Genomic DNA, 12,298 nt, shown 5'->3' on the forward strand with positions numbered 1-12,298 from the left:
TGCCAGAATAAACCTCACTGCCATTTAAGATGCTAATGTGACTGATTTCCCTGGAAAACACAAGGCTGAAACGGTCTGGAAAACATTTCAAACATCCTCCTTATAAGTCATCTTTAATAATAATGAGCTGTTCTGAAATGCGGCTAAATGTGTGCTTATCTCCTAATTTGTACAATTCCCTTTTATAAAATGCACAGACCAGATTATTTTGCTTTTTTTCAGAAGCATGAATTTCCTGAAATATTGGTATATACTGCCCCACTATAAAGTAGCAGTCAGTTGTTCAGTGGAACAGACAGTAATATGAAGCATCCTGTAGTGGTAGCATGGCAGAATGACTTGAGCCTTATTGAAAGAAAATGCTGATTTATAATTATTAGCATTCACACATGTCTGGTACATGTTTAAAAACCCCAAACTTTAAAAGAGGTTACATTGTATAGAAGCTTATATATATCTTATAAGGTTTAGATATACTACAGCTTTATATTGCAATTAGTGACTAGAAATTTGTGGTGAACAGAAAAACGGTCCATGATTCATGATCAGACATTCAATTATTAGTTTTTGAGACTGGGATCTTGAATTCAGGGATCCACTTACTAAGCATCAGTATTGGTGCAGAGCAGTAATGAAAGTTACCCCTTGATAAAAAAAATTCAGACTTGAGATTTACTGGAACTATTCATTGCAGCTGAGAAAATAGCATATCGAATGAATTAATCCTCATCTTAACTTGCATTAAGGATTAATGTTTCAGAGGGGTGATAGAGCTCAGGGAGCTGCCACTAAATTCTAACACCGCATACAACTGAATGGAGTTCAGTTGCTCAAAGTTCTGACAAATTGAAACCAGGATGTATTGTGACAAATGTTGTAAATTGCAAAACATGTTCCTGACTGCAGGAAAGTAACTTATTTCTCAGGTTCATCTTGAGCGTCTAATGTTCGCAAACGCTGGCATAATCAGACTTGACCAATGGATAATGACTCAAAGCAAGTTAAGTGAAGGGACACATTTTAGTTTATCTATTAACTATTTCATCCAAACCCCCACCACCATAAAGCTCCAAGGATTGCAAGAAATAAGTGAATACATTACTGAAAGAGTACAGTGAGGCAGGGAAAGAGGGAGAAAGACATATGAAGAAGAAGAGAAAAAAAGAGCAGAAAGATATTGTACCATTACAAAGCGACAGCTTAAATGAATGATCTGCACCTCAGGCCTGAAAGCTTCTTGCAGCAGCATTATAACCTCATTATCAGAAACTATCTTTGCTTGCTCTGCATTCACACAGTGACAAATCCAATGATGTGGCAGGACACCCTGCTCAAGGGCACTTACTGTGTAACCAAGTGCTATGCTCTCACTAGACAAGCAGACACTTGGCAGCTTCAGAAATGTCAGTAAAATGCAAACAGTTCCTTATAGCTACGTGCTAGCCTTTGAAATGCCACTGTATATTACTTCCCACAGTCACTGTCCATACCAGAAAATGTTGTTTGCTTGGTATGCAAATAACATAAGGTCTGAGACATTGCCTCTACCAGAATTATGTTGTCACAGCACCTTAGTTATTGATTGAATTAGTTTTGCATACTTTGCTGACTTGTTACATACATTAACACGTGAATCTAAGGGGCAGATTTATCAAAGGTCAAGGTTGAATTTTCGAATTCAAAAAATTCGAATTTTGAGCTATTTTTTGTGTACTTTGACTAGGGAATAGTCAAATTCGATTTGAATTTGAGAAAAATAAAAAAAATTGTATATCGAAATTAATCATGTACTGTCTCTTTGACAATTCGCCATCTAAAACCTGCCAAATTGCTGTTTTAGCCTATGGGGGACCTCCTAGAATCTATTTGGAGTCAATTGATGGAAAAACTTTGATTTGAATTCAATCGAATGCGCTATTACTTTGATTCATACGATTCAAATTTGCCCGAATACGGACCTATTCAATCGAAAAAGGACCTATTCGGCCAAAAAAATCTCTTCGATTTTATTTTGGTTGGTCTTTTTGAAATCAAATTTCAAAGTTTTTCAGATTTGAAATCTGACCCTTGATAAATCTGCCCCTAAGAATCCATCATTATATTGTATTCAGTACTGCATAGCTTCTATAACACTATTACTACCGATGCTCTCTATTGGGTTTTCCTTATGTTATGCAACACCTTAATAATTTGGTAAATGCTTAGAAATCTTAGTGGTTGAGTTAAAGAAAAATTTCTGTATTGTTTGCAAGAAAGTTTTAGAGAAAGTTATTAGCCCCGTGGACTTTGGATACCTTTAGTCACTATTAAAGCACTTTTGATAGTTCCCTGTATTATATTTACAGGAACACTCCTGGATACACATATATTGCATTGGACACTTATGGGTCCATATTCCTTCCTCTCTCAGAAACATAGACGTTTTCACCACCTTCCTTGGTTGATGTAAAATGTGGTTCCTTTGGGTGGTAAAAGTAAATAGAAGTATGCAAAAATTACATCATTCATAAAAATGATTTGGAATGCTTAAAACCTCTGAACTACTTAAAGCTAGTAATTTAAACCATAAAAAGCATTACATGATGAATATGTTTTCACAAATCCTATAAGACCAGGACCAAACCCGAGAGTAGTTTACTCCAGTATTATTGGTTATTTTGGAGCAAGCCGCATAGTTAACACATCAAGGTTTGGCTTGTGTCTCAACTAGAGACCAACTTTCTGCAACCACTGACATCCCAAAAAGAATCATATTTGTCGAAATTCTCTTGACAGGGGAAAAAGTTGGCTGCTTTTTATAGGATCTGGCATGTTCCCCAGATACTGACATTTTTTTTACATTGCTCAGTTATGGAGCTGCTGTTAGCAAAACTCATAAGTGTTCACAAAGAATGTCATTTGTATTAATATACTATATTTAACATAATGCATTTCCTCCTACATTGGGCTGCTGATTCGCTTGGTTATGCGGCTACTTTTAAATCTGCATCTTTTTAATGCACTCATAATGTGCCTTTTTTATGCAATAAAAATGAACTATTCTGTTTCTTGCCAATTTAATGAAAAGAAAGCTGCTGGGCATTTTGTAATGGCTATGTAAATGGAAAATATAGTTTTGAGATGTTGTACCGTGTTAGCCATTGAAAAAATGCAGAAAATGTAGTTTGGTGATACCTTTTATTGGCTAACTGAATAAGTAACAATTGCAAGCTTTCGGAGCACACAGACCCCTTCTTCAGGCAAAATACAAATGAAAGGCTTGAAACATCATATATACACTGTTAGATCATTGAAATATATCATATCATATTCAGTTAGCCAATAAAAGGTATCACCAAACTACATTTTCTAAATGGAAAACATAAGACTCTGCATATTTTTTCTTCAGTGTGAGGAATCGGACATGTGCTATACTGTTCTAATGGGAAAATAAACAGGTTATGGATTTGGAAATAGCAATATAAACACGCAGGAGTAGCAAGAGATCAGAATGGAATGGCCATGGATCTATCACTACAATAAGTATCATGATAAAAGCAGCCAATGCTCACTAGAGTAGAATTAACCCAAACAATATTTTCAGCCAGTGATCTTCCATCCCATTAGAAACTGAAATAACCTTCAAAAAAGATAGGAACACACAAGTCTCCTCGCCATTCTGTTTAAGTTGATTGGTTGATGAGTTGATGAATAAATGAGACTGTACAATTTACTCTCTGTAAAACGTTATACCCCTTATTCATCCCCCATGCTTATGCTGAGAGTAAGAGGTGTGATAAATGACTGACCATTATAGATCTAGTGGCCAAGTATTAAGTGATGGATTGGAAAACATTCTGGCAGCAAGAGGCAGGGCAATATCTTATATCAGCAAAATGACGAGTATGCATGTTTACTCATCTCTCCAACTCTGATGCATACCCACAAATCATGGCCAGTCCAAGGGAAAGAACTGTCTGCAGAACATAGGCAGAGAATAATGAAGATGAAGGAAGGCTAAGCCTTCGCAAAATGAGATCAATTGCTATAATTATATGTGTTCCACTAGAAAGCCCTTCACTGGTATCTTCCCTAAAGAAAAATGTTATCCTTACCCTCATGCTGCCAAATCTTACTATAAACACCTCATATTGCCTCCACAACTTTTATTTTTGCATTTTATTGTACTGCTCAACCTGACAGCTTCTGCCTTTGTCTAGTGTGCCTGTCTCAAAATTACAGATTTTGTTAATTATATTTAACCTTTTCAAACAACAAACCCACATTTAAGCATGACCTGCTAGATGTGTTGGGTTCCTGTTTAGCCCATATAAATAGAAATATAATCCACCAATTTTTTCTCTAACTGGCACAAACAGGTTTTTTTTCATACCTCCCCTCTCTGTTGACAAAGACCAGACATCTCTTAATAAACTAGAAAATCACAACTTCATTATATATTTATTGTATTTTCTCCTGTGGATTGAAGATGGTCCATTGGAAATGGACTGTAATGTCTTTTATTTGCATATTTTCTATTAAGATGAGAAAAGATCTATAGCAATGTTTATATTAAACCAAAAATATATAGCAGAAGTCTATGAACATTCCCCACATACACAAAAAAAGGTTTATGTGGGATGTTATTGTTAATGTAACTATTTTATATTTTGTTGCTACATTGATATTCAGAAAGTTGCTATTTTGTATTTAAATCATTTAAACCATGTCAGTGTCGTTTGCAAATGACTGGTTTGGGGGTTGGGTAATTGTTTAATGTTCAGCAGTGCAATATTTGATTGGCCAATATTGTACTTCTCTTGTGACTTAGTAAGGAAGTCCCACTAAGAGCTGCAATGAATGAATACAAATATTAAGGATGTAATGTGAAAAGCCTCATGAACCAAAACACAAAGTTTAGGATGATCGTTTAATCCACATTTCAGAGTCAATTTAATAAGACCAAATCAAATAATAAAATAATCGACTCTTTGCTGGTAGGCAGTGCATAAGCACGCTGAATTATCATGCTGAATTATTCACAGTATTAATTAACAATATGCCCCCTTTAAAAAGGATCTCTCTCATTGTCTGGAGATTAAGCACAGAGTAATTTGATCATAAAGAATTTGGCAAGTAAAAACGTAAACGCTTATGTTAAGAAAAAACTATTTACTAATGCTTAGAGGCATTCCTATTTTTCATAGTCCTTTAGCTCCTTAATATCCTATTAATATGTAATAGTGGCAATATGACTGACAGATTCTATTATTTAATGCATTTTGATTATTAAAAAGAAAAAGACAAAAATGCAGGAGACTGCCATGTTTTATGCCATGGCCAACGTGATTATGTTTTGCTTTTATGTGACAATATGGTGGGTTATTGATAAAATTTCAGGTTGCAGCAATAGAACTTGTTTGTGGGACACTGGTTTAAAAATAAAATATACTTTGTTCCCATGTTGGGAATACATTTAATTTCTAAAGCTTCAGTATTAGCCTTAATTGGCTGCTAGACATTAACTAATCACAGCAAGCTTTAATGCTAGAAAAAAATGTGCTTGTGGTGGATACATTTGCATGAAAAATTATATATACTGCATTCATTCATTCTATGTTTTTTCATGCAGCATCTCAGAGATAAAATATAACATTTTTATAATCAATCAGTAAAGAATTATACGTTTGTCATAAATCTAATTAAAAAAAACATTTCAATGGCTTACAAATAAGTAGATGCGAATCTTCAGGCAAATCAGAACCCTTTATAATGGTAAATCCCTAACATGATACTCTACCTTGCTCGTAGATTTTCCTTTACAGGTTCCCCATCATATACATAAAGGACATCAAAGTCTTCTTCTAAGGCAAATGATTGGAACACAAGCTGTATTCGGTTCTGCTTTTCTGAGCTAATAATCCATGTGCAGTTGGCGTAATTTGGATATCCATATGGGAATCCTGGACTTTCTATAGTCCCGTTTGGCTCTTGCATGTTGAAACTACAGTTCTGCCCTAAAGAAAAAAAAAAGTAGCAGAGTAGATGTTCAGCACACTTTAATATAGAAGAGGGTTGCAACACTACAGCATAAGAGAAATGTGCAATGTTCAGTATATAGCATATCACAGTACTATATCAGGCAACAATAGAAGGCAGATCAGCATTAAATGCTTTTTGCAGCTAAAACATTTTAGTGGCTTAGTACTTTAAAAGTAATTTTTTCACCGGACAAAACAAGGACAGAATCTGATTTAGTATCAATGTTCATTAATCAACCCCTTTTTAATTAACATGTAATGACAGTTGAATGAAACAAAATATTTCTTATAAAATAATTAAAGGAACAGTAACACCAAAACGTTAAAAGTGTTTCAATTAATGAAAATATAATGTACTGTTGTGCTGCACTGGTAAAACTGATGTGTTTGCTTCAGAAAATCTACTATAGTTTATATTGATAGGCTGCTGTGTAGCCATAGGGGCAGCCATTCAAGGCTGAAAAAGGAGAAAAGGCAGACTGTTGTTATCTACTGTGTATACTGTGTTTGAATGGCTGCCCCCATGGCAACACAGCAGATTGTTTATATAAGTTGTTATATAAGTTGTGTGTGTAAAGAGAACACATGTTTTTCCTGTGCAGTGCACCAATACATTATATTATAATTCCTTTAAATACTCATTTTTTGTGTTTGTTCCCTTAAATGACAATGCACTTTTTCTCCAATGGCATAAAAAGCCAAATACCTTTATTTATTTTATTTTGCACCTCGTTATACAATGCACAACATTTTGAATTAAATTGTGTATAGTAATGCTGAGATTATTTTACACTTTAACTTGAGTCTCCCTCACTGTAAATTTCACCTGGCACATGCATAGCACGCAAATAAACAGTAGAAACACAGTCGAGTACAGTATAAGCTTTTACTTCATCTGTGCTTGCAATATAACTTAACATTCCGCAACTGTCTTCTACAGTTAAGCAAGCTACACATGGGGTGAGATGGATTGCTAGTTCTCTGCGTGCCGGGCCCTATGGCAACCATTAAAGTAACTGTCTTGCAATTCCATAGGGTCACAGATGTTCACTCCCAATGTACCATCTAATTGCCCAATGCATCCCACTAGCACAGTTATATTGCTTAGCCATTTTCTGTTTACTGTTTGTATATTTTGATACAAATGAAATTAAAGGATTTGACACATAGGGGAACATTTATCAAGGGTCGAATTGAAAATTCGAATTCCAAATTATATGGTTTTGAGGTTTTTTTTATGTTCAAAACTGTCAAATGTGACTAGGGAGTTATTCAAATTCGATTCGAACTTTTCAAAAAAATCTTAATTAGATTTTTGAGATTTATCATACTGGTCATTTAAGAACTTGAATTTGATTATTCGCCACCTAAAAAATGCTCCAGGGATTAATTTGGAGTTGTTTTCAGCCTTCCTGACATTCAAGTTTTTTTTCAGCGTTTTTTGAAATCTGAATCAAAATCGATTCGAGTTTCCGGGTTGATTCTCTCCACCCAATTTTTATCAATTTTTTTTGGTTAAATTTCTATTGGTCAGATTTCGAGTTCATGGGAGTTTATGGGAGTTTAAAAAAACTCACATGAATTTGAAATTCGACCCTTGATAAATGTGCCTCAAAATACAGTTGTAAAATGCTTATTTTTTTTTACTTTCTGAACACAAACATTTTTATGATAACTGGTTAAAATCTTATGTAGAAAGAAATTCACTTGATTTCATTGAGTTAGCTTCAGGTTGTTAGTCTCATACAGCTTAGACACAAAAAAGACTTTATTGTGCCTGAACTGGGACCTAAGTTCTGAAAAACCTGCTGGGTCTTTGGCTCTACCAAACATTCCCATAAATGTTCACATACAATGATATTACCCTGTTAAGTCAATAGCTGGAAAGTGCCTCAGCTGAATGAAAATCTAATAATGAGTACTGGGAACACTATGGGGAAAGGTATAATGGGCTGTAGTCATAGCTTGATGCCCAGCATGTACAAAAACACAGAGCTCCACATAATAGACCCCAGGCACCATCTTACAGGGTGGATTATGCAGTCAATATAGTGGAACAGGGGGGATCTCCTTCCTGCTGAACTTAAAGGCCTTGAAATCCTGATCCTGAAGAAGGTTCCAACCGCACAATCACAATTTTTCCCCCTCAGAGGCAAATTAGAGAGGCTTCAACCAGCAGTTAGGCAGGTTAAAATAAGTTAAAAGGTTGAACTTGATGGACGTACACGTATGTCTTTTTTCAACCTAACTTACTATATTACTATGTTACAATATGCAATGTAATTGTGCTTTAAGAATTAAACTCAGACATCGTTCAGATGCAAAAAAGCAGATATTATAAAAACCCAATGCCAACAATTTTCTACAACAAAACTACTTTTTATTCTGTACATTTTTTTTTAATTCTGTGCATTTTGACACACTGGTGGCAAGTCTATCTAGCACATTCAATAGTTCTGTTATTTTGTGAAAAAATGCTGCATTCAAAGTAAAAAAAACATGGTGATTTGCATCCAAAATTGCACTTTTCACACTGCACTTAAATCTTCTATAATGTGTATCTCTTGAACCCCATGACTTCTTATTCCCTGTTAATGTTATTCCTTGTCTTCAGTGGTCTGGGCACATCAATGTTTTTTCCACATGTATACAGTGAATCATAGTACAGGTATGGGGTCTGCTATACGGAAACACATTATCCAAAAAGCTCTGAATTACAGAAAGGCCATCTGCCATAGACTTCATTTTATCCAAATAATCCAAATTGTTTAAAAATTATTTCCTTTTTCTCTGTAATAATTAAACAGGAGCTTGTACTTGATCCAAACTAAGATATAATGTATCCTTATTGGAAGCACAACCAGCCTATTGAGTTTATTTAATGTTTGGATGATTCTTTATTCGACTTAAGGTATAAATATCCAAATTACGGAAATATCCATTATCCGGAAAACCACAGGTCCCGAGCATTCTGAATAATAGGTTTGATATATTATAGACCATTTTCATGTGCATTGCTGTTTTTAGGGCAGTACTGTATAAATAGTTCAAATAAATATTGCCTTTTCTGTGACCTAGGTTGTCACCATTACAGAATCCCTGAGTACACAAGAGAACAGCATTGTAAACTTGCTGTGATGGAAATCAATCCAAAAAATGTTGTTATGATCTCTGCTAATGCATCAAACAAATGAGGTTGCAGTCAGAGATATCCCTACGAATTTGAGCATTTCACCAAAAATGCTACAAGCCACTTCCACGCCATGTTTATTTCTTAGATCAACTTTACTTATATATTTGTTCTCCTTTCATAACACTATACAATCACTTAGGAAATGTGAAATATTAGCTTTTGTATTTAATAAACAATGGAAAGCTAATTTCTTGTATGAAATAAACATATATATGTATATCGGTATAAAACAATATAAATAAAGCTGCATTACCTCTCCAAAATTAAAAGCTTGATCACATCTCTATCTACATTATTTCTCCTGCCTATTTTCTGAAAGTGATTTACCATTATAAGTTTCAACATAATATCTGGCTGAGAAGGCAGGAAGGGAGGGAGAGGGGATGCCTGCAAGTTTAGGGGGGCTTTTGGTTTACTTCTCCTTTAAACACAATTGTATTGTTTAGTTAAATCGGTCTAGTTCTGCAAACAGAATTCTAATTAAACCAGGAGTATTTTAAATCAATTTAAATACTGAACAGTAACCTTAAGTCAGAACAACTGCAGCCAAGATATTTTCTCCAATAATCTTTAATGAATGCTCTTGTTATTCATTTGAACCCTCATATTTATTCCGAAAATTCTGCAATATATTTTTAAAAATAATATAATATTTAATCATTCAGTAAAGAATTTTTAACAAAAGTCCGGTTTCGCTGAAAGGTTTAAAAAACTATGGGGAAATGTGTGAGATGGCAAAAATCCATGAAATACATTGTGGAGAGGCTTTTTTCCTTGCAATTGTTTTTGCACAACATTTCACTGAAGTCAATGGACATTATTTTATGACTTTTTTATGATGCGGAATACATTGGATTCAATAGGGCAAATTCATTAAAGGGCGAATTTTCGCCTGAGAATTTTCGATTTTGACGCTGGCGACGGTTCTGATGCCGGCAACAATTTAGACGCCATTTCACAAATTTTTCGCAAGTTTTGTGGCAAAGCGAAACGGGACAAATTCGCCGATCACTAGTGAAGCCTGCTAAAGTTTTGTTGCTCAATGAAATACACTGACTGTTGCATGCAGACACGGAGACAAGAACGAGCACAGAGAATCAGATTTTGCAGCATCCCACAAAATCTTCTTGTTCTGTTGCATTAAAAGATAAAGTTTGATGCACAAAATCTGACAAAAATCTTCTGTGCAGTTGTTTCCTAATTTGAAATATCTGTCTCAGGGTAGGAGATAGGTACAGAACCGAGTGTGACTGTCACTTGGTGTGTGATTAATGACTAGTTTTTTCAAACCACTAAAGAGAACCCAGGCAAGCATTATTAGCCCTATTATATTAGCTAATTTAATTCACACCTTAAGGGGCCTCTGTCTGTCTGACATGATAGATCTGTGGAATGTTATGTTAGATTTATCTTTATTCAAACAATATTTCTTGCCAGTCTCTTGGTTTTTAGGATGATGATAATTAAGGAGAGGGTTATACTACAGTATTTGGCAATAGATATCCTACATTATGAAATGTATAAAGGTTAATTACTATGTGCAGAGATGGGTGCAAAGTGCAAAAACAGGTGCAGGTGCTACCCTTCTGCAGGTACAATACAGAGTGTTGAATTCTGCATTCCCCAATGAATACAGCACTGTCTGCATTCATCAGCACTGTATTCATGAGGGGCAAAGGTGGAAGTCATGTAGGCATAACACTTTCTGCCCCTTGCCCATCCCCTTGGCTCTATCCAAACCTGATGGACTTACTCATTGAATGAGCACTAAGGGATGCACTTTATCACCCCTTAAAGGATAACCCTACCCTACTGCTAAAATTCCCATTCCCTTCTCCACTGGCCCCCCTTCCTGCTTTCTCCCAACACAGTGTTTAAAAAATATATGTGCCCCATCTGGCAACGCAGACCTAAATTTGCAGAGCAGTACAGCGGAGCTCAGAGGTGCCATGTTCGGACGATTCAGTATCTTTGTGACGTGATAGCTGACACTTTGGCCATTGGCGCATGAGCAGTTGGAGTCGGAGAACTCAGGTCAGTGTTGCCAGATGAAGCACATATTCTTTTTAAACACTATGTGGGGAGAAAGCAGGGAGGGTGGGGGGCAGTGGAGAAGAGAAGCTGTGGGGGGTTTAGTTCTCCTTTAATGCTCTTGCTTTTTAGGGCACAGTCTAGGTAAATGACCACTATATTGAACATATTATTCTAGTAAGTCATCTAAAAATGTACAAACAAGGAAGAAGGAAGCAGAATTCTATATTTTCATCAATATAAAGAAAAAGGAATCTTATAAAAGGAATACTGATCTGACTATTTTTATATATTATGTAGTGTGAATAAATGGATCTTTCTTGATTGATGCATAAGAAAGCACCGCGTTTCATTCTAAATCTATCTCAGACGTGCTTTGTGTGCCAGGCACACATAAAATACTTTCTAAAAAGGAAAGTAATAATACAGCTAAAATAAATTATTTAATGAAAGTTGTTGAACTCTGTCCTTTAAAAGTGAAATCAGTAAATCAGACCTTACTGTACCTAAGTGAGCTGTTAAACAAATCTTTACTTAACTGAAGAAAAATAATAAATATTCCCTATGCCTGTTGAATCATGTTTTCACTCAAGTTAATAAGATAAATATAGAAGGCACTTTCTGATTTTCTATGCTGCATAATTAAAAAAGGCCAGTGAAGTGATGATGCTAGTGTGTGATCTGATCAATGGATAAGTGTATTGTGAATGTTTTATGAGGGTAAAATATGCAAACATTTATGGTGTGGGTTTGTTATATGATTAGGCACATCTTGAGTGATTGCATATTGTGTATAAATAAGCATATGATTATTGATGCACTTTGCAGCAGGAGATGTGAAATATTTTGTTTATGGACAAAACACATTTAAGGTTGTATCCTTTATAGGTATGTTATGAATGCAATGCAAATACATTTTGTGTACCGTTTTTGAACATGTGGGGGCCGATTCACTAACTTCGAGTGAAGGATTCGAAGTTAAAAAACTTCAAGTTTCGAAGTTTTTTTTGGGCTACTTCGACCATCGAATGGGCTACTTCGACCTTCGACTACA

The 12,298-nt window shown here is 35.2% G+C and overlaps 1 protein-coding gene across 2 annotated transcripts in view; it reads right to left on the minus strand.

The window, feature by feature from the left end:
- LOC108709590 (CUB and sushi domain-containing protein 2) overlaps window positions 1-12,298 on the minus strand; it is a 599,445-nt gene that overhangs the window by 520,826 nt on the left and 66,321 nt on the right. For both annotated transcript variants that reach the window (XM_018249580.2, XM_041584029.1), the window contains exon 2: window positions 5,780-5,996. In XM_018249580.2, coding sequence (XP_018105069.2) covers window positions 5,780-5,996 — 217 coding nt within the window. The remainder of the gene's footprint in view (window positions 1-5,779; window positions 5,997-12,298) is intronic.

The sequence above is a fragment of the Xenopus laevis genome, chromosome 2S (genome assembly GCF_017654675.1).
Source record: "Xenopus laevis strain J_2021 chromosome 2S, Xenopus_laevis_v10.1, whole genome shotgun sequence".
NCBI lineage: Eukaryota > Metazoa > Chordata > Amphibia > Anura > Pipidae > Xenopus > Xenopus laevis.